Below are 24,303 nucleotides of genomic sequence, written 5' to 3'. Positions count from 1 at the left end.
TTCCAAGCTCTTCATTATGTTCAAGTCACTACTCAGAACTGCGCCCTTCACCCCATCTTTGACCTTCTGATCTGCTGTCCAAGATCTTGTCTTGTCACACATCGTAGAGGCTATGCTTTGCTTGCTGGTATCCCTGCAACATAAATACAATCCACATAATACCACTCAGTGCCACATAATTACATGCCACATAATTGCACTCTTCTCAAAGCAACATAAATACACTCCACATAATAATGCACTCTATGCCACATACCACCAATCAACATAAATGCTCTCGACACCATGACACAATTTCACTAAGCATAAGTTCAATCAACACCACAGTTCCAGACCACACAATTCAACTCCACACATTTCCAATACACACCACATAATTACACACCAAGCATCATATTTCAACTCACAACTCCACAATCCACAACGTACCTTCAATCCACACAATATAGTGGCACCACCTGAGCACCAAACATCACTCACTACCATTTTGCATCCACGCACCACCTTAGCATCACCTAAACATCACGTCCATCTGCCCTCGGAATCTGGCATCTGTTGATTCTCCCCTAGTGTCTGTCCACTGCTCATGTTCTAATTACATAACTGTTTTCCAACCTCCACTCCCCCATTATTTGTTTAACAAACAAGCATGAAAACAGGCAGGAAGAAGTTGCCAGCAGTGCAAGTACAAAAAACTAGAAGACACTTTTTATGTTAAAATCTTTTTTTAATCAGGTTGTATATAATGTCTTTTTAGTTTGTATACAGGTAACAAAAATGCTTAACAATTTTTATTATAACTTTTCAACATGATGCACTGCTGCCACAATGCTCTACAGCATAGCCAAAAGTTCTGGCTAAACACACAGGGTCCCAAAGGCGAGACCTATTGGCTATGTCAATGCTTGTTTTGCAGCGTGAATCTTTCTGGATTCACTATGCTGTGCATTATTCCGCGGTCTTGTGGTTGGGTCGGAATCGTAGTCTTTTTTTTTTTTGTAGCCAGGTGGGCGTCAACGTCCCACCTTTTGGTGTATTTCCGGTGTCGTCGGCACCCTTCTTGCGGAAGCACTCACTCTTGGGCGCCATCTTCAGATTCTTTTTTCCGCGGTTGGGTCTGGATCGTTCCCGAGAGAGCTCCAGACATTTTTGGAGAAAAAGAAGAAAAAAACGCAGTTTTTGGACGAAAAACATTGGAGAAGACTTCAGGAAACTACATCATCGAGAAGATCGACGAAAGAAGGAAGAGAGTTCCAGAACTTCGATTTTCCATTGAGGAATGCGAGCGCAGGGGGCCCCCTGAACGCATGAGATGTACAAGACTCCTTTCAAGTTCTGCGCGAATTGCCACCACAAGTACGCACAGAAGGACCAGCACCCGGTTTGCAACCTCTGCCTACCGGTAGACCACGAGAGCAGCGACTGCTTCGCCTGCTCCACCTTTACGCCGAAAACTCTTCGAGTTCGAGCGAGACAGAGAGTAGCCAACGCCACGATGCAGGGCAAGGGCCAGCCTCCATCCCTTCGAGACCTGGGTCTATCTTCAGACGAAAAAGACCACAACGCCGCCGCCGACGAAGACGACGGCTAGACGGTCGTAGAGACCGATATTACGAAGACTCCAAAGAAGGTAGGAGACTCTACGGCCCCTAAAGCCCCGAGAGACCAAGAGTCTCGCAAGATTGAGGGGAAAATCCTCGCAAGCGCCGGCGCTGAAAGCTTCGGCGCCCGCACCTAAACCCAGGCCCAGCGGATCCTCTGAGAAGGAGTCCCCGGCGCCGAGAGCTGAAGAACAGCTAAAGCCGTCGAAAAACGTCTCCGAAAAGGAACGTCCGACGTCGAGGGAGAAGGACCCGAAAAAGGCCCCAGCGCTAACGCCGAAGGTAAGCTCGGCGCCGAAACCTTCGACGCCAAAAATTTGTTCTGCGCCGAAGAGATCGGCTGACCCATTAGACACAGATCAGGCTGCCGAAATGGAGAAGAAGAGGCGCCTCGAAGCAGAAATGGAAAACATCCTGCAACGAAAAAAGGATTTCGACGCCAGGATGAAAGACTACATAATCCCGACCAAGCCCAAGCCACAAGTGCATGAGGTGGTCGAGGAGGAATATGATGTAGTCTAGGAACAGTCTGGGAATGTCGAAACATTCGACGAACCGGACGAAGGCGAGGCCTTCGACTACTATGGGGACGACGACCGCAGGACCCTCCTGGGTTCGGCGACCTCGGAAAGCCAGGAGATCGACTGGCAGGATATCGACACTGAGAATCCCGAAGAAAGCGTCGACACTTATCCTTCGCCGCCAGATGACATTGGCGTGTACAACACGGTCATCAGGAATGCAGCGGCTGTCTTCAAGGTGAAACTCGACGAAGAGCAGCAGAAGGCTGACTTTCTCCTCGAGACAGTGGAGAAGTGTGGCTCACTGGTTAGAGCAGGCAGACCCTGACGCAGAGGTCAGACCCGGGATCAGGGTTCAATTACCGACGCGGCAGGGTCTTGAGCTCAAAATGTCCATGGACTCGATAGTTCTCGCTTCGGTGCCTGACCTAATCATGGGTTCATACTCTGCAACTCTGGGCATTAAGCTTGCTTAATCTCCACAACGGCCCCCCGCGGCGGGATGCCTGGCTTTCACCTTGGGGATGCCCTGTAGGGGCTATCTCACAGGGAAAGGCCAGGACGGGTTCCCAAGGCAAGCGCGGAGATACCCCTTCGGGGGTCGAATCTGGCACTATATAAGAATATAATAATAATAATAATTGCTTCCCACACAGACCAAGAGCCAGTACCTGCCAATGCTAGAAAGTGTCATGGCACAAGGGAAAGAAGCCTTCAGGGAGCCGGCTACTTGCAAGGCAGTCACCCCAAGGACTGAAAAGAAGTACAAACATTCATCCAAGGACCCAGCCTATATCCAGGGCACGGTCTCAGCAGACTCAATCATTGCTGCCACAGCAAGGAAGAGGGCTAATGTGTCTACTACCTCAGGACCACCTCCAGTCAAGGAGAGCAAGAGGATGGACTTGGTAGGGAGAAGAATTGAAAGGAATGCTGCGTTGCACTGGCGAATGGCCAATTCCAACGCACTAAACAGACATCAGTACCAAATCGTGGAGGAACTGGGCAAGTTGATGAAAAACATGCCTCAGGAATTCAGAGAGAGAGCTGAAAACCTAGTCGAAGAGGGGAAGAATGTGGCAAACTCTTGCATCAAGACAGCTCTGGACGGAGTGGACACTTCCAGTAGGCTCATGATGCTGGGCATCACTGAAAGAAGACAAGCCTGGCTCAGGGTGTCAGGCTTCAAGCCAGAGGTACAACACAGCATACTGAACACCCCGTTCAACGGACAGACCTTGTTCGGGGCACCAGTAGACTAAAAGCTCAGCCAACTAAAGAAGGACAATGAAACAGCAAGGTCCATGGGGGCATTGCAGTTCAGAGGGTCCAAGAGGGGCACCCCATCAAGAAGGCCCAGCCAGGAACATCGCACCAGGCGTTCCAACAATCCCACCAGACAGAGACCCAAACACAGCAAGGCCAGCAAAAGCAGTCCTGGCAATAACAGCAGAGGGGCCAGCCCTTTCGCGGGAGAGGCAATGGACGGGCCCAGAATAGGAGGGGAGGTCAGCAACCCCCCCACCAAGTGACTTGGTCAAGCAGCATGTGCCCACCCAAATAAGAACTCCCAGGCTGAGGCACGAGAACAGCACGCAGGGGTCAGGCGCACTAAGTACCTGCGGGCATGTGAGACCAGTGGGAGGATGACTAAAACATTACTTCCAGGAGTGGAAGAAAATAACTTCAGACAAATGGGTTCTAAACATCATGCAGTTCGGATACTGCATAGAACTGGAAAAGACACCAACAAGCAGAAAGCCAAAGACAAGGCAACTAGCAAAGAAAGAGCTGCAGCTACTCCAAAAGGAAGTGGGAGAGCTCCTGCAAAAACAAACCATAGAACCAGTACCTTACAGAGAAAGGAACAGAGGGGTGTATTCTACGTACTTCCTGGTGCCAAAAGTAGACGAAACAATGAGACCCATCCTGGACCTAAGGTTCTTAAACAAATTTATAAGAACGCAAAAGTTCAAAATGACATCCCTGCAAGAGGTGCTCCCTCAATTGCAAAAAAGGAGACTTCATAGTCACCATAGACCTAAAGGATGCCTACCTGCACATACCAATGAACAGAAGTCACAAACTTCTGCTCAGATTCGCCATAGGGGAACTATCAGTTCACAACCCTAGCGTTCGGTCTAAAGTCGGCGCCAAGGGTCTACACAAAATGCCTAGCAGCAGTCGCAGCACACCTAAGAAGGGAGGGAATACACGTATAGCCTTACCTGGACGACTGGCTAATAAAAGCAAGGTCATACCAGATATGCAAGGAGCATGCACAGAGAGTGACAAGAACACTGATGGACCTGGGATTCTCCATACACTGGGGGAAATCCTCAATGGAACCAGAACAAAGATCTTCCTGGGAGCTCAGATCGACACCGTACAGACCAGGGTGTTCCCAAGCGAGAAGAGGTCAGTTGCACTGGTGAAGGAGACGAAACTCTACCAGAGGGGGCAAGCTCGGACAGTGAGAAAAGCGAGCAAGATCATGGGCATGATGGCATCATGCATTCTGTCAGGCTCCACTCTGCAGGATCCGATTGTAGTACATAGGGCTCCACCTCCCGACCACACCAACACACTGACGTAAGAGCACAGTGTGTTCGAGGGATAGGGCGATGGAAAAAATAGAACAAGGAGGGGACGGAAGGGGACTGCAGGGAAGGGACGGCTGAAAGACAAGAAAAGGAACACACAGGTTAACGTTATTCACTACTCAACCTACTCTCATTGCATTCTCGCTAGAAGGTCAGCCATGTTCACCTTTGTGAGTGAAGTGTTCTCCTCCTATCCCTTTTATAACATTTCACGGATATCAGTACCTCTGGTTCCTAAAGAACACAAGAAAACAGGTTATACTCTGGCAACAGAAAAGAACTCCACCTGGTAATTGTTGGTATCTTATTAGAACATACCCCTCCTTGTATATGTTGATATCCTTATGCTGCATTCATAACACACCGCATTCCCCAAGTGTAATTCAAGAAGAAGTGTAAAGCCAAAAAGTTCCTTTTAAGAACAAACCACAAAAGCTCCAAGGTAGACACGGTAAGACGTAGCATCCAACCGCTGTCCTCCGCTCTAGTAAAGTATACTCCACAAGATTCCAGTTGGTTTCAGATCTCCAAATACGGCAAGGTGTAGGGCCCCACTACCTTCCGCTTTAGCACTTAAAGGACAGGACACTAGTGACCTTCTTCTGAACGGTAGCGTGTAGGAATGACCTCCCACTACGCTCCGCTCTACCACTGTCCTGAAACAAGAAAACCTGCACAGCCGTGCAAGTTCAAAAACCAATGGCTCCTTCTCAAAAGAATCTCAAATGTAAACAATACAAGTCCCAAAGACACGCGTTAACACCACGCGCTGCCTTTAAACTATCGGGATTTGTTTAGAGTCCCAACTCCGCTTTTACTCACGGTCTCCGTTTCCCGCCGGTAGCGTTTGTCAGCCCAGTGTCTTTTCTTTACTATCCTCTCGACGGAGGCGCCTTCGCTCCGCTCGCTATGCTTGCGATCCATGAACGCCGGCCGCTGTCTGGTCGGCGGGTCGTTTGAATAAACAAAGGCGCGACCTCTCTCACTCGCCTCTGTTTCCAGAAATATGCAGCTCTTCGGTACCGCCAGAACAAGAACAAGAAGCGCTGCCGAAAACTAAGGACTCCGATTCTCAATTATCACAGATAGCACAAAATCACGAGCAATGTCAGGTGGTCCCGCCCTTCCTTTTATAGCGCCACTCCCACCACCAGGACTTCTGGGAGATGTCATAATTTAGGTAGGCGCATTGCTAGATCCTGACACATTCACCTAGTGCCAAATGTGCGGCGGCACATGAGACCCTTGTAGGAGTGGTTACAAGGGCAATGGTCACAAGCAATAGTGCGTTGGGAGGATCTAGTGGTTGTAACGCACACAGTGCAGAAAGAAATGGCATGGTGGAACATGGAGAACCTGACAAGGGGAAAGCCTCTAACGCTGCCAATGGTGACCATCACCACAGATGCATCCCAGAAGGGATCGGGAGCTCACATGGAGAAACTCAAAGTGAGGGGTCTGTGGACACCAGCAGATGCGATAAAGCACATCAATTTCCTGGAGTTGAAGAAAGTTTTCCTTGCTATAAAAGCCTTTCAGACAAAACTGTACAACCAGAGGGTGTTGATCCAGACGGACAACACTACAGCGATGTTCTACATCAACAAGCAGGGTGGGACACAATCAGCCACGCTCTCGAAGCTGGCGCAGGAGATATGGACTTGGGCCATCCCTCTCAACATAGACATGCTAGCCATTCATCTGCCAGGGAAGGACAACGTAGAAGCAGATTGGCTCAGCAGACGGACATCGGCAACCCACGAATGGGAGCCCAATGCACAGGAGACAAAAAGGCTGTTTGACAGGTGGAGAACACAGTCTGTGGACCTATTTGCAACACGCCAAAATGCAAAATGCCGAAGCTTCGCATCCAGGCGGCCCGGGGAGGGGTCCCTGGGGAATGCCCTATGGATAGACTGGCTGAGGACATTTGCTTACGCTTTTTCCCCCGATACCACTGATTCACAAGGTCCTCAGCAAGTGCAGAGCGAGCAACATGACACTGATACTGGTTGCACCACAGTGGGCCATGCAGACATGGTATTCGCAGATCATGGAGATGGCACAGAGCGCACCCCACAGATTCGGAAGGAGAAAGGACCTGCTAACCATGCAAAACGGGCAGGTGCTACATCCAGAGCCTGAGCCTGGTAGCTTGGCTCCTGAGGACATAGAATGTGCGCATCTGAAACTACCAGAGAGCACCCTGAGGGTACTTCGGAAGGCACGGAGGCCCAGCACGCGAAAGTGCTATGTATCAAAATGGAAGAGATTCACTCTATGGTGCAGGAGAGAGAAGCTGCATAGAGACTCAACGGTGCTTAGATACCTCACGCACCTACTAGACCAGAAACTAAGCTCATCCTCCTTGAGAGTTCACTTAGCAGCAATAGTCGCTTACACAAGAGGGGAGACGTGTAAGAGTTTCTTCACCTCACAAGTGGTTAAAAGATTCCTAGAAGGAGCAAAGAGGATTGCACCTCCAAAGAGGGTGCCACCACCTGCATGGAACCTTAACCTGGTAATAACAGAACTGATGAAACATCCTTTCGAACCAATTCAACAAAGCATCCCTAGAGAGGCTAACGATGAAAACAGCTTTCCTGGTAGCAATCCCCTCGCTGCGCAGGGTAACCGAACTGCAGGCATTAACGTTACAGGAGCCCTACATCCAAATTCACAATGATAGGGTGGTAATGAGAACAGACACACACTTCATGTCGAAGGTGGTGTCTGGGTTCCACATGAATTAAATACAAATACCAAGTTTCTTCCAGAAACAGACAACAAGCGCTGAACGAGCTCTTCACACCCTAGACGCCAGAAGGGCTGTCATGCTCTACATTGAAAGGACAAAGGATCATAGGAAAACAAAGCAATTCTTTGTTTCCTACGCAAAGAGCTTAATGGGAAAACCAGTAACTAAATGAACAATTGCGAGATGGATCGCACAGACGATACAATTCTGCCACAAACAGGCAGGGGAAAAACTGGCAGGGGGGACACGGGCCCACTCCACCAGGAAAAAGGGAGCTACAATAGCTTTCCTGGCCAACACACCCATTCAGGACATATGCCTGGCGGCAACATGGGCTTCAGTGCACACGTACTCGTAGCACTACTGCGTGGATATACAGATGAACAAGGAAGCACAAGTCTGACAAAAGGTACTTCAACACATATTCAATAACCAACGCTTATCTTCCACCCAGCCGCCACAAAAATGAGAAACCGCTACAAAGTCTATGCACAGCATAGTGAATCCAGAAAGATTTGCACTGCAAAACGAATAGTTTCTTACCTGTCGGTGTAGTTTTGCAGCTTGAACATCTTTCTGGATACACTAGCGAACCCACCCACCTCCGCCAGAAAGATGAGGCTGGAGAGGAAGGGGTTTGAAAACATGGACAACTACTTGAACAAACAAACCTTGAAGGTTAAAGCGGTGAATGACTTACTAAAACATTGCCATTACTTCGGTAACAGAACAAACACGAGAAAAAAGAATCCGAAGATGGCGCCCAAGAGTGGGTGCTTCCGCAGGAAGCGTGCCGACGTCACCGGAAATACACCAAAAGGTGGGACGTAGAAGCCCACCTGGGCTACAAAAAAAAAAAAGAAAAGACTACGATTCCGGACCCAACAACAAGACCGCGGAATAATGCACACCATAGTGAATCCAGAAAGATCTTCAAGCTGCAAAACTACACCGACAGGTAAAGTATTTGTTATTTAAGTCTATGTAAACTCTGGTTTGTTTTTAATGTATTGATTTTTAGTGGCTAATCTCAAGGTTTTTTAATAAAAGTTTCATATGCTTTCTTTTTCGCTTCCCTTATTTCTGTAGCAATAATAGTTTTGCTTTGTTATTACTTGAAGGTGTGGTTTCATTTATCTGATAAAATGATAGTTTATTTGAGTTTTGTTTATTCTGAACCTTTAATGATTGCCAATGAGTTGAGAGCACTCTTGCATGTTGAGTGGTGACTGTGTGGTTTTGCATGTCCTACCTTGCACAACGTTCTGGAAAAGGTGAAATGTTGTTTACATATATCATTCTTTGCAGATCATACCATACAAGACCTTGAAAAAAGAATATAAACCGTATGAAGCAAAACTTCGTCTATTGAAAAATTTCGACCTCTTCCTTTCTGATGACCGAATACGGCGGCTTTTGCCATCTCACATTGGCAAACACTTCTACAAGTCAAAAAAGTGAGTCCCCCCTGATTTTCAGGTAGACATTCTTGCAAGGTTGGGAGCCTGGAAGCATTGTACATGCTGAATGCAAACCACTGAATACGGTTGTTTCAAAGTTTTGTTTATGCACTTTCTTCACCCTGGTGTTAAGAGTTGATAGCCTAGCTGCTTTTATATTTCTCGTGCATTACTTTTTGTTTCACAACCATCATGTTGAAAACATTTGTTGGGATACTTGGGCTTCTTTTCAGATTACTATAGGCCTTTTTATCGCCCCTGATAAACAACCTACCCTGTGGTATCTTTATTTATCAGGTACGATGAATAACACCTGTTACAAGTTTATGGGGAATAACATGGAGATTTTGGTTAATGCACCAAAATCTGCATGCTATGGTAAATACCATATGTGTTCCCCTGTTGAATTTAGTCAGGCTTGACCTGCAGATATTTAACGAAGTTTGGGTTATTTAATGCATCCAATAATTATTGGACGGTTTAAATAAACCAAATTCATAATTCCATCCCATGCTTAATCGCGGGTTTACGCACGGCCAGAATTAGCACCCAACTAGTAATAAGGCCCTATCCTCTTGTTCTTGGTTGGCTAAGGCTGACGCCAAAGCTAGGCAGAAACCACCATTCTAGTCAGGGCAAGGGAGTCACATGCCAAGATAACCCCTGCTTACCCCCTTGGTAGCTTGGCACGAGCAGACAGGCTTATCCCGGAGAAAATGTGTAAAGCCTTTGCGCCAGCACACAACAGCAACAACATCCTAGGCACACCACAAAAGGAACTCCACACAAGGTTATGTAAAAATAACTTCTGTATTGTAAAAACACATCAGATAGAAGTCACACATGTACATTGTGCCAACTGGCATGGGCAATACTCACAAGGGATTATTTACAGGACTGGGCCACTGTCAGAATCGACACTTTTAGAAATAGCACTTCTGAGACCTAGAATAAGTATAGCACAAAATAAGTTATAAATCACATCCAGTAACTACTGGGAACAGGTAAGTACCACCTACGCAACCCTACACACCTTAGGAGAATGTCACGCAGGGGACCAGGACCTCACTAGGACCACCTGTACTAGAAAGAACAACCACCCAAGTATCACAATACAATTAGGGGTATAAGCAAGAACACATTACACATGATGCATAAAAACATTCAGAGGTTTAGGGAAGGAAAAACACATTATGCATAAAACATACATTCAGCGGTGTAATAACAAGGCACATGATGCATCAAAAACACATTCAGAGGTGCAGGGAAGGAAAAACACATGATGCATAAACCAACTCATTCAGAGGTGTAAAATCCAGGAAGACCCATGATGCATAAAATCATTCAGATGTGCCAGAACCTAACTCAATAGCGCAAAAACACATGATGCCTAAAAACATTCAGATGTGTAAGATCAAGGTGCGTAATCCTATTAAATGCATTACATTTCCTAGCACCACATCACATTGCGCAAAACTCACATTAGGCAATTACCATCACATAGATAATCACATTACGCCTAAATAAAATCACATACCAGCCCCCATCCAATAAAAGGACTAAAGAGCCCTGTGTCCAGAATGTCAGGGCGCGCTGCCAAGCAGCGCCAGTCAGGGGTGCGCCACTGGCGCAAACCTAAACGGTGCAGCTGCCCACTAATTGCTGGGCAGCTGGGAACTTCAAACTGCGGCAAGGGGTCTCACTGGCCCTAGACAAACTGCGCCGCAGGGGTTGGAGCCACACAGGCTCTCAGGCAGCTGAGGGGCGTTGGAGCCATCTGGCTCTGTGAATTCTCTGCCCCCAAGAGCCTCACTGGGCTCTAAAACAAGAATGGGGCACTGGAACCTCTCTGGACTCGTGAACAACTGCGGCTCCTTCTTTAGCCCCCCTGAGCTCTCAGAAATCAATAGGGCACCTGGAGCCTCTCAGGCTCTGAAGAAATGCGGGCGGGGAGCCTCTCGGGCTCATCCAACAAGGAACTGGCCCCTTGAGTCTCTCGGGACTCGTACACAAAATGCGGCCGTCGTTTGAGTCCCTCCTGGACTCAAAAACACAGAGATGCCGCCTCGAGCCTTTCAGGCTCCTAAATTCAAATGCCCCTGGGAACCTTCTCAGGCTCTACACACCATTGGAGCGGCCCGCTGCCATCCGGGGCCGCTCTGACCTTTACTTTGAGCCCCCAGCCCTCCCGCACTCACCGGCTGCTTCCTGACTCCTCCGGTGGCGGCCCTGGGCGGCGGGGCTCAGTCCACGAGCTCCAGCTCCTCTCTCTGGGCTCTCCCCTCCTCACGGGAGCCCCGTGATCACCAGCAGCCTTTCTCCTTCGTGCTGCGGTGCCGAGGGCGGGACTTCCGGTCCTTCTCCCAGTCGGGCCGCGCTGGGATTGGCCAGCGTGCAACTGCTTCCGGGTCGCCGTGGGCAGCGCGGTGGCCCCTTCCAGGCACTGGTAGGCTGGGGGATAATTACCGAGGGGTAGGCTCCCTCGTTAAATACAAATATGAAGCGAGGTAGGCACTCGCTATGCTCGCAATCTTGGGCGAATGCCGGGTGGGCACCGGCCAAAGCAATCAAGGCGCCCCCAGGCGCCAGAACACAAATAAAGCGCTCCTAGCGCTATATGTGAAAACCAAGCGCTCCCAGCGCTAGAGGGTCAATTACAGCGCTCTCCCTGCGCTGTAGGGCCAAAGCTGCAGCTACAAGTCCCTGCAAAGTTCTTCAGGGGATGCAGCAAAGACCTGGGGGGATAGGAAGAAGGTCCAAAGGATCCCAGGGCAAAGCAAAGACCCCCAATCAGCCCAGGCAAGGCAGAGGGGTCCCTCTGAAGTCCTCCAGGCATCCAGGGGGTGGGCAGGGCTCAGGGAGGCAAGCCTTCCCCTGAGCCCAAGCAGCAGCACGCCCCTGGCAGGATTCAAGTCAGAAACAAGAACATTTTTAGAGTGTCACAGCACCCTTTTTATACCCAAAATCCCATGTCTAAAGGGTGCATGCAGTGTGAGAACTAGTTAGAACTGGTTATAGGGAATTACTTTCACTGGCCAGGCTAGGGACATCAGACGCACCCCAGGGGGTCGAGCCAGCATTGTGAGGGGGAAAACCCAGCCTCATTCAGGACCCTTTGACCAGACAGTCAATCCACAAGCAGGCCCAGGCTCACTCCTCCCCTCACTTCAGCATGCTAAACACTCCATTCACCACCGGGGCAGACTCTCCCAGACTCTTGGAGCCAGGCTCACCAGCCAGCCTTAGCCAATCACACGCCAGCCACAAATTACACAAATATGCCAACTTCTAAAGGTGACACTTCTACACTAGATACAATCATGCCGCATATACCATTACGCAGCATTCAATCTCATTAGTTCGCACATACCAAACTCGACCCTGCACTCCCCACACATCAGGAACTACCATGGGCATACATATTCCCCATTCATTCCAGGTCACTCACCACACATACACGGAGATCTCACGCACTTTACACTGTACCACAGTGAAAAAGTGCGCAGAGGCCTAATATCACCACCACCAGGTTCCAGAAACAGGCTAGGAAAATGCAAAAAGTCTTGGGGTGAACCTGCCAAAAGGGCCGGGTCCAACACTTTTTATATTGAGAATTGGTTTTGCCACATCCACGTACATATTTTCCTATTTAATCATGCCATGCCATGAAGTGCCCAGAGTGTTCAGGCCCACCATCATCACCCTTCCAGAGATGTCTGTTAAATGTCTTATGGACCATTCCGTTCTGCACCTGCTTTTATAACCAAGCGGCCTCAACAAAATTGTGTTATTTGGTTTCCGACCAATACAGTCTCATGTGATCCTCTGTAATTCCAAGATACCAAACAGCTCCCCTTTGGGCAAGAGTTCTTCTGATCCTCTGCTTCCAGTATCAATATACTTTATATAAAATGCAAATAGTGAAGCGGAGCACAGAAAGGAGCCTGTTCTCCAACTCCCCATTGCCAGTTTGGGAATCCTTAAGATTTTAGCACAGTACTAAAGACAGGCAAAGCATTGCACTTGTTTTGTGAGGGAGTCCCTGAAAAGAGCTATGATCTGTCTTCATTTCAGATGAGAAGTTCTATTTTCTGCAGTTTTTCCCGCTGAGAATATCCGAGGGCATATCTAGATGGGAACCCTAAGTGCAGGGAATAAAAAATCTGACACTTGAATCAGTGCAGGTTTATTATTCTGAGATGTTTGATACCAAACATCCCTGTATTCAGTAAAGCTATTATGGTGCTAGGAAACTCAAAATGACCAGTTTCCATACCATATACTCATGATGACTTTATTGAGCACTCCTAATATCCAAGAATGGGCTTTGATATTATAGGGACCTGTCTGCTAGTGCAGATAGGCCCTCACATGAGACATAGTGTACCCTACCTTAAGGGTGACATACCTAGGCTTCATGCTGTGCTGGGCGTGCATGGCACACAGGGATGTGTGCCATGTCGACTCTTCACTTTTAGCTGCACCAAAGCATGCAGGTTGCAATGGCAGTGGTGTTTGTTTGTGGTGAGAAGTCTCTAAGGGTGTCCTAATACGTGCTACAGCCCTCAAAGGCCTTTCTGTGGCTACCATGCCCCTTTGTACCATAGATAAATCTTACAAAAAGCTTACAGGTAGGCCAGAGTTGTGCCATTTGGGGAAACAATAATACAGATTTAGGGAAAGACCGCAGACTCTGGAAACCTGATTGGCAGGCACACTCCGTCAAATTGCATCAGGTTTCTGGCAAAAAAAGTATATATCTATCTCGCTCTATCTCTATCTTGCTCTCTCTGTATCGGTCTGCACCCCGGAAAAAGCAGCCTCATCCCCCTCAGCAACTTCTTCTTCAGAAAATTCCCGCATTGCTTTTGAAACTACCAGAATTAAAGTTGACTTGAAAAGTTTCCTTGTAGGTCTGGCGGTCTTTGCATACTAATGTCTAATAAAGAATATGCTTAAGATTGATTCCTATGGAATTTTCATCCTTTCAGATAACACCTGAAAATGGAAATTGCTAGTAATTTATCCACAGACTGTAATAGAAAAGGTTATGCATTACATTTGATGACACAAGTACGCTAACCTGGTCCAAGAGCATTGGAGTACTTCAACAGAGCCAGTCTACATCACACATGTATTTCCTACTGGTAGGTTTATCCAGAATCACAGGATATTGAGCAAATATTAGGTTTTGAACTTGGTTCCCCACTTTAGCTGCTCTGGGCATTAGGCCACATCGCCTTCATTTTTCTGCATAAAGAAAACAAACTGATTTGAGATGGTGAAACAATTATTTTGGACACAACAATTAGAGTACAGCATTACTGTATCTGCTTTTGCCAGATGTAGTTGACCGTGTAATAGAGTTCTGTTGAAAAGAAATGGCTAGACAACTGCATGGAAAACAAAAGGAAAGTGACAGTTATTGTTAGAAATGCAATCAATACAACAAGTGGCAAAGCCTTTAGGTCTCCTCTTTCAGTGGTGTTTCCAGACATTTTGGCTTTGTCAGTGCATTTTCCCTTGCGCTGGTATGCATTTGCAAAAAAAAAAATGCATGTTGCTAATATAGAACACTGAAATATATACAAAAAGTGATGGATGAAATACTCTCAGCCACTGATAATTACTCTGGCGGCATCCCAGTCAATCGTTATTTTGCAAACTATGATACCTTAGTTTGGACACAGCCAACGTGTGATGGACATACCCTGATGTGGGTCCCATTCTCAGTGTTCCATAGGACTCAAGCTATACCTCCATGATGAGATCTAAGTATGTTGAAACCGGTTTGGAGTTGCTTGTTGTCCGTTTTGTAGAGTCCTTTCCTGGCAGTTTGGGACAGACTTATACCATGCGGGGCAGGGTCTGTACTGGAATGCCGCCTGAGCGACTGTAAGTGGCTGATAATAATTCAAGCATTCCCATCCATCACCTTGCCGGTGCAGTTCATGCTCTAAGTGCGCCTGGTATGCCGAGACATTGGTGCCCGAGGTCAGTGTGCCATAGGACTCGAGCTATACTGATGAGACCGAAGTAGGTTGAAACCTTTTTAGGGTTGCTTGTTGTCCGTTCTGGAGGGGGGCCTAGTGGCTGAATAGCTGAGAGTAATTCAAGCATGCTGTAGCATGATTACTTTTACGTGCACAGGCTTCGTACAAACACGGACATGTATGCATCATAAAGCAGTGGTCATGATATTTTCTTGCTTTACTTTACTGTTCTAAGATGGTGGACGCCAATATTGAAGTGACAAAGTAAAATAAGATTGAAAGTTTATTAAAGATAAAAGAATGCAGCTACCAGCACTCTCATCCGGGTAGCAGAATAATAATGAAGAGGTCATCTATATAACGTGCAAGAGATAAAATGCTTTCCCAAATATTAGTAGTGTTTAATGGAGCCCCTTCTCCTCCCACCTGCCCATATGCAATTTAGTTTAACTGGGGTAAAAGAGGTGCCCATCGCAGTACCACATATTTGCTCATAGTACTCATTGTCTCAAATAGAACATTTTCACTATACGGACACAAACACATCATTGTTAAGAGTGGTACCTTTTAACTGCATCGCTGCTTGAGAGTTTCCCCTGCTGTGCTGGACAGCAACGAAAACTGGTGTGGTCATGACGAGCTCAGCTCGTTAGGAGCACACGAGCACTGTGCTGCATGACAAGCTGAGCTTGTCATGAGCATGGAAGGGGTTATTATCTGGAGAGGCACTATAGCAAGTGCAGGATCCAGAGTTTAGGCTGGCAACCACCTTCTGTAAGGAGGAAGGTACAATCAGCAGGATACTGGCATCTGATAACGAACGACCAGGTGCTAGAGCACCTCTGCCCAAGGAAACCAAGGTTCACTTCTAAGAGAGCAAAATAAATATAAGCCATACTGGTAAAAGCACTCCATAGATATGTAGTACAAATTGGCTACAGAGGAGTGAAGCTTTCTGAAATACAGTAAATGCAAAGCGTGCAACTATGGGGTCACCAGAACTGAATTCTTCTCCCCATTTGAGAAGAGGCCCCCATAAAATCAAAGTATTTTTATTGCAAAAGTGAATGTCATTTACGTGTTGACATGTTCATGTGAACTGATGTATGTAGGTAGCACCACTGTGCAAGTACACAAGGGTGCGCTGAAACATGCGAGTGCTATTAGCAATAAAGACAAAACTTATCCTGTGACAAGGCATTTTCAAGAGGTACACAATAGTAACAGAAAACTGACCTACTATGTGATTAATATAGTCCCTAGAAACATCAGGGTAGGAGATAGAAGAGAACAGTAGTTGAGTAGACTGAAGTCCTATTACATAATTGAACTCAGTACAAAAGTTCCAGGTTGATTAAATGCAGAAGAGCATTTACACTCATATCTTCAGGGTAGGCACATGTCAATAGCAGCACTTCCTAATCACAAGCATCTGGTGTAATAGAGAACAAGCATTAGCATAGCCAACAGGTCTCGCCTTTGGGACCTTATAAGTGTTTAGCTATGCAACAGTTGATGTTGTTGCACCAAGGATATTGTGCTGGATACCTAAACACTTATGTCCCAAAGGCGAGAACTATTTTCTATGCCAATGCTTGTTTATTTTGATGGTGAAAGATGCTGTAACGTTAGGTGCTGCCTGTAGGAAAGTGGGTTTCTGTTGCAGTAACCCCCCCCCCCCCAAACCCCCCCCCCCCCCACTTTTTGCCAGACTACTGATGCACTTTTTCTTGGTGTGCCCTGGGTCCCTGCCAATCAGGTTCCCAGGGCCTGTGTTTTTCCCCAAAACTAACCCAATTGGCATCTCTGGCCACATGTCAGCCCCTGGTAAATGGTACCACCGGTACCCAGGGTACGGTGACCAGAGAAGGCCTCTAAATGCTGCAGCACTTATTGTGCCACCCTTAGAGGCCCTGTACCCAGACACTCACACACTGCCTTTGCAGGCTGCGTGTCTTGGAGCAGAACAAAGTGAAGAGTCGACATGGCACACATCCCTGTGTGCCATGCCTACAAACCACTGCCCTTGCATACATCAGTCACCCCTCTAGCTGGGTGCCCTATGCCAGTGGTAAGGGTACAGGTGCATGAGCCCTGTACCCCTACGGTACCTAGGTCCATTCCTGAGCACTGTAAGTGCAGTGCTGCCATTAAGAGTATATGGTGCTGGTAGTTTGTCATTACAACTCCACAGCCCCTTAATGGCTACACTGAAGATTGGGAAGTTTGGTATCAAACTTCTCAGCACATTAAACCCACACTGATGCCAGTGTGGGATTTAATGTAAAATGCACCACAGAGGGCATATAAGAGATGCCCCGGAAACTCGACCAACCGCTAGTGACCTGAATGAGTGGCTGCATAGGCTGCCACCACCAGACATGTTTCTGGACCCCTGGGTCGAGAGCTTGCTGCTCTCAGGGGCCTGAATCAATGCACATCCTCGGACGAGGTGCCAAGCATCCTCCCCCCAGGATGGGCAGTGTTCACGAAGGAGAGGCTTCAAAGGCATGCCATGCCGCCTTTGTGAGCCTCTCCAGACCATTTGCTGCTTTCAGCAACTAGTCTTCACTGGTTCTACCCCCCACTTTGGTCGGGAGAATCGGCGGGAACAACAAGTGAGGAAGAGGTGTGCCCACCTCTGCCAACTTCACCCTTAATGTGGGGGAGGCTAGGCACAACCGCTAGTCCCCACCATCTTAAGGATGGGGGACTCAGCTGACCAGGGACAGGCTCCTGCCTCCCCACCCCCCACTGGAGAGTGGCAGAAAAGGGGGTGTACCCACCCCAGGGAAGGGACCCATTGGTCCCTGCCCTTTACCTACCTCTAACGCCCCTAAGTGTTTTATTTAGGGCCACCCTGAACCAACCTTCCTCAGATCCAGCAACCGCAAGAAAAGTAGAGAAGGAAGAGAAGCTGTGCAGAGCTAACAAGAGGACGACTCCCACTGACTTGGCCCCAGCCGTACAGGCCGGTCTCCCCGCAAACCTGCTCCTACGAAACCCTGGCGTGTCCAGCAGCCAGCAACCTCACAAACCCTCAAGGACCTGCCTGCCTTTACTTTCAGGATTGTTACTCCTGTTAACACCGGCGTGTTTAAATTGCAGCTTCTGGTGCCAGCCACTCTGCACCTGCCGAACCCGGCCCGAGCTAGAGTGGAAAAATACCATGAGGATGTCCCTCCGGTGATCCTGACCTGAGATCCGCCGACCCCTGACCTGCTTCAAGCCTACTGACCATACCTATAGCCTTAATCCAGAGGACCCCCCTTACCGTGACCAGCGTGGGTAAGAAAATAAGACGTCCAAAGGCACCCCTGCACCCTACGCCCCCGGCCTTGTGTGCCCAACCCAGTGGTGCCTAACCAACCCGCAACATCCCAACTTACCCTTCGAAGTGGTGGTCGCTCCTGGAACATGCTCGTCCCCGAGCTTGCAGTGTTTCTTTGCCCCAGAGAATCTCTATTAAAATCAACAGGGCACCCAACCTCAAACCAGCACCCGACTGCCCTAGTGCCGCTGAGGGTGCACCTTTGGTGCTACATTAGTCCCCAACTTGCCTCGAGCTAAACCCTAGAAGCTTCGCTCCCACAACCCCGTGGCCTGCTTGCCAGCAGCTGCCAACCGGATCCCCCTATCCTCCATTGGGCCTCAACACTCTGCACCCAACCGCCCTAGTGCCGCTGAGGGTGCAACCGTGCATCACTGACCATGGGAGACCCCGGAGTCTAGCTCCAGAACCACACTCCAAAGACCGAGAACTTACCTTGAATCTGATAACCTCTTTTTCCTCATAGGATAACATTGACACTTTTCTCCCTAAAAGTTTCTTAGTGTGGAGTTTTGAAATCTAAACATATTATTTAAAAATCGCACGAATAGCTAAAACGTATTTACTTACCTGTTTGCAGGAAATGTCCCAGTGCTGAATCTAAGTATCCAGCATGGAGTAGGAAAAGTAACGTAAAAGTAACTTACCTGTGAATTGAATTTCCTTCCATAGGATAACATTGGTGATTCTATGTGAAAAAGTTTCTGCCAACTTTAGAAATACAAGAATATTCTTTAAAAATCATACAACTAATTAAAATGTTTACTTACGTGTTTCTAGGAAATGTCCCAGTGCTGAATCTAGGTATCCAGCACTAAGTCAGAAAAGTAACGTGAAAAGTAACTTACCTGCAATTTAATTTAGAAGCCCATTCATTTCAATGTATTGCTCCAAAAAGTTTCTAAGTGTGGAGTTTTGAAAACTGGAAATATTCTTAAAAAATCATGCGAATAACTAAAACGTAATCACTTGCTTATTTCTAGGAAATGTTCATGTGCTGAATCTAGGTATCCAACACGGAGTTAGAAAAGTATATAAATAACTTACCTGCAATTTACTAAAAAAGCCTATTCATTTCAATGTACTGTATTTGCTAAATGTTGCATACTATTGCTCCCCTGTAAATCAAACTAAGTACAATTTCTATTGCATTTTCAAACTGTTCTATATCCAGTAACTTATTACTGAACAGTATTTAATGCTTACCTGTTCCAGGCTTGCTTGGTTCTAACAATAAACAGTATATTTGTATACAAAAACAATTGGCCTAGAGTACAGTTCTTAAGTGTGTGAATTCATTTGCCGACTTGTGTACATCAAATGTTTAACACTGTCCCCTGATAATGCTTTACTGTGAGAAAGTGCCATCTTTCCTGCATTGGTATGCCCCCACTTTTTTCTGAACTGCTGATGTGCTTTGACTGAGTGTGCCCTGGGTTCCTGCCATCCAGGTGAGTGTGCCCTGGGTTCCTGACAACCAGGTACCCAGGGCCTGTGTTCCTTCCGTAAAACTGTGTTGAAACTAAAACCCAATTGGCATCTCTGGCCACCTGTCAGCCACTAGTAAATAGTACCCAGGGCATGGTGACCAGAGAAGACCCCCGAGGGCTGCAACACTTATTGTGCCACCCTCAGGGGACCTGTACCCTGACACCCACACTCTGCCTTGGCAGGCTGAGTGTCTAAGTACAGAACTAAACAAAGAGTTGACATGGCCCACATCCCTGTGTACCATGCCCACAGAACCCACTGCCCTGGCAAACTTCAGTCACCCCTCTAGCTGGGTGCCCTATGCCAGAGGTGTGGGCACCGGTGCATGAGCTCTGTGCCCCTACAGTACTCAGGGCCATTCCTGGGCACTGTAAGTGCAGTGATGCCATTAAGAGTATAGGGTGCTGGGAGGTTGTCATTACAAATGCCACAGCACCATAATGGCTACACTGAAGACTGACAAGTTTGGTACCAAACTTCTCAGCACATTAAACCCGCACTGATGCCAGTGTGGGATTTAATGTAAAATGCACCAGAGGGCTTCTTAGAGATGCCCCCTGAAAACCTAACCTACAATCCATGTCTGGGCTGAGTGGCTGCAGAGGCTGCCACACTGCAGAAATTTGCTAGACCCCTGGGTGGAGATCCCCCTGCTCTCTTGGGCCTGCAACAATGCATATCCTGGGCGAGGTGATAGGTCTCCTCCCCCAGGACGGGCAGGGGGAAGCTTCAAGGGCATGCCGCCTCTGTGAGCTTCTCCAGACCATTTGCCGTACCCAGCAGCTGGCCCCTACCAGTCCTTACCCCCACTCTGGCGGGAAGACTGGCAGGAAAAACTACGTCAGGAAGGGGGGCGGTGGGGTGCCAGCCTGTGCCAACCCCACCCCTCAGTTGGGGGAGACGAGGTGAAGAATGACCCCGGGCTCCGGCCATCTTGAAGATGGGGAGCTCTGCCCAATCACAGCTAGGCTCCTGCCCCTCTCCCACAGGAGAGGAGCAGGCTAGGGGGTGTACCCACCCCAGTACAGGGACCTATTGGTCCCTGCCCTTGCCCTACCTGTAACGCCCCTAAATTCAGTTTTTAGGGGCTCCCTGAACCTTCCTTCCTCAGATCCCGATGAAGAAAGAAGACCAAGAGGAAGAAGACCCGCCGCGCAGCTGCTAACAGGACGACAACAACTGACTTGGCCCGGCCTGTCGCTCCTGGAACCTGCTCATGCCTAAATCCCGGCGACTCCTGCGGACAGCAACCTTGGGACACCCAGAGGACCTGCCTGCCTTGACCTTCTTAAAGACTGGGACTCCAATCAGTAGAGGCTCTGCTGCAGCAACCCCCCCTGGTGCCAGCCAGGAAGCTCCGGACCAACCCGCTGAGCCCGGCCCGTGCCAGAGTGATCCAAGACCACGAGGGCGTCCCCCCGGCGCTTGGGACCCGAAGTCCAGTGGCCAAAGATCCTCCTCGACGAACCAGACGATGCCTGCAGACTCAGAACCAGGGCCCACCCCAACCGCAACCAGCTGAGGGTAAGCTTTTCCGACACCCAAAGACACCCCTGCACCCGGTGCCCTACAGCCCCCTGTGCCTCTCTTTGGGGTACCTACCTGTGCTCCAAGATCCCAACTTCTCCAATATTAGGGGTGTCTTTCATAGATTCACATGCTTGAAGAATTCCCCGTCGTCGAAGTGGGAGTCCCATGGTACATAAAATAGTAGTAAGAAACAGATACATAAAGTATATATAGGTGTGTGTATATGTATATATGTATATATATATGTATATATGTATATATGTATATATGTATATATATATATATATATATATATATATATATATATATATATATATATATATATATATATATATATATATATATATATATATACCTTAGAGTACCATAGAACAACATTGGCCCATAGGAAGCATAGAGACTGAGTTCACTTTAGTAGCATATCCATGTCAATATAATAGTCCACATTCCAGCCAATCAGGCTGTAGCACCCTCTAGAACCTTCTCCTCAGAAGCTCAAGCCCTCAGATTTTCTACCGCATGTCGTGTGGAGGGAGTCTCCCTGAGCTCTGCTCAGTTTTCTTCATATCTTCAAATCTTCTCAACATGTCTTCTACATAAAGATCTTTATTCTGACCTTGTTCTGCCTGTGGAAAACTTTGCCTTTTCTCTGAGGACCCTCATAAAAAATGCATCTATTGCCTGTACCCGGACCATGAGGTGAGGAGTTGCAAGTTTTGCAGAACCTTTTCAGCTAAGACCCTGAAAGATAGAGAGGCCAGTCTCCTTCTGTGTCTACAGAGGTTAAAGACTTCAGACAACCCCGTGTCTGATTTAGAGAGTGTCTTCCTGTCAATCCAAGACCTCTCTGAAGCATGGGTCAGAGACTGAGCTTCGTTCTCCATTCCTTAAAAAGTAGAAGCTTGTGGACACGGCAAAGTCTGTCTCCCCACCAGAACTGCCAGCCTCTACGCCTGCGGGACCTTGTTCTCTGGCGTCGCAGTCCCACTCTGTGCCCTCGCCATCCAAAACGAGTGCCGGCTCGTCGACTAGCTCGTCGACTCGCCCATCGCCGACGACGAGATCCGTCGACGTGATACCTACTCTGTGTCGACAAAAACGTCGACATGGCAAAGGAGGTTCGGCCTATTTATTCAATTGTGAAAATCTTGTCGACGTCGAAGAAATCTCTCGTCGACGACCCAACCTAAGCAACACTCCTCTTCGAAGACTTCGTCAATGCTACCTGCTTCGTCGACGATAGCCTCGTCGTCTAGTACCTCGTCGACGAAGACAATGACATCTCCTGCCGTCGATTACGACGGAAGCCTTGACTTCGTCGACTGCACACACCTCCTTGTCGACGCCTGGAACATAGATGACGAATCCCGCGGTGACAACATCGTCGACTAGCTAGTCGACGGAGCAATTTTCACTGGCGACTGCAACCACCTTCACTGTGTTAACTGCAACTAATGTTAAACGTCCTGCTCTACTGGTTTTGAGCCCTGTCCAACACGGGTCAGGTCCTCCGTCTCAATTGTTTGCGTCCCCAGAGGAGGAATCTTCTGATGGCTCCTACGCTGATGACGACTTTCGTCCCGCAAGTAGCCCGTCGGAGCTTGATATCAAATATCAGGATGAGGATAACTATGAGCGGGAATCTCACATCTCAGTTCATGATGACCAACCCGATCTGGAACATGGAATTCCTTTACGCAGTTGCTGATGTCTTTAGTCACAAATCTGCAACACATGCTGGACGACTATAATCGTCGTTTTCCACCTTCTTTGCAGGCATGTGGTCGGAGATCGCAGCTCTATTCCTGAATCATCCAGGGCAGAGGCACAAAAGATCGTGCAGGAGGGTGAAAAGATATCGTCTGAAATTATAGACTGTGCAATTGATATTTCCTCAAGTGGTTTCAGACAGTTTGCAGGTGCTGCAGTTTTAAGAAGACAGGGCTGGCTTAAGTCTACGTCTTTTCGGCCTGAGGTACAGTCTAAAATACTCTATTTACCTTTCGATGGAGAGTCCCTCTTAGGCAAGCAAGTGGACGACGCTTCAGAGTGCATCAAGAAAGATACGGACACTGCTCGAGCCCTTGGTTCTCTCCAGTACAGGAAACGGCCATTTCGTGGAGCACGTGGCAGGTGCACATCCTCTAATTTTCAAGGCTCATCCCAGTACCACTCCTATGGTGATAACAAACAGCGTTATTCCAACCAAAACCAGAATAGACAGTCCGATTCCAGGCCTTATAGGCGAAAAACCACATACAGGGGAGGTAACTCCTCTAGTAAAAACAATGACTTTTCAAGATCCAAGCCTTATCCTGCTCAGCGAATTGGAGGTCAAATCTCTCACTACTTCTTCGATTGGTCGAAAATAACTTCAGACCGTTGGGTCTTGGATGTCATCTCAAAGGGCCACTCTGGAATTTCTCACGTTTCCACCCAACCACCCGCCCTCTGGTCCCCCACCAGCACACTTAAAGGAACTGTTTGCACAGGTTGCAGTTATGATCCAAAAGGGAGCAGTCGAAGTGGTTCCTCGATTACAACAGGGGACAGGCTTTTATTACCGCTTTTTTCTGATCAGGAAGAAATCGGGGGAGTGGCGCCCGATATTGGACCTCCGAGCCCTCAACAAGTTCATCAAATCCCAAACATTTTGAATGCTGACCTTGCTGGAAATTTTGCAGTTCTGAACCCAACACCGAAAATCTTTACTCTGTCACTGACGGATCACTCTCGGAATCAGGCTCTTATAGAGAGGAGACCTCATCTGCAGAAGGGCAGTCAGAAGATAACGAATCTGAGGAAGAAAGCCTCCCTAATAAAGCTCCTGAACCATATACCGTACTAAGGAAAAGACACTCCAGGCAAAAGCGAAACCAGCTTAAGGGAGCTAATCACATTTCACAGAGTCTACTTGCTCCTAGTGATGACCACAGAGCCTCCAGCGCATCTAATGCATCCAATACCACCTCACTCCAGAAAGATGACGCAGTAAGAGTTTGGGATGGCGAAAAT

General features: G+C 48.0%; 1 protein-coding gene across 1 annotated transcript in view; it reads left to right on the top strand.

The window, feature by feature from the left end:
* The window catches only part of RSL1D1 (ribosomal L1 domain containing 1), a gene marked incomplete at its 5' end in the record, with an annotated part of 147,286 nt that overhangs the window by 26,465 nt on the left and 96,518 nt on the right, over positions 1-24,303 (top strand). Inside the window, one exon of the mRNA XM_086947952.1 lies at positions 8,792-8,940. Coding sequence (XP_086804078.1) covers positions 8,792-8,940 — 149 coding nt within the window. The remainder of the gene's footprint in view (positions 1-8,791; positions 8,941-24,303) is intronic.

The sequence above is a fragment of the Lissotriton vulgaris genome, unplaced genomic scaffold (genome assembly GCF_964263255.1).
Source record: "Lissotriton vulgaris unplaced genomic scaffold, aLisVul1.2 SCAFFOLD_3398, whole genome shotgun sequence".
NCBI lineage: Eukaryota > Metazoa > Chordata > Amphibia > Caudata > Salamandridae > Lissotriton > Lissotriton vulgaris.
Note: the sequence above shows the minus strand (reverse complement) of the source record. Positions and strands in the feature narration are given on the sequence as shown.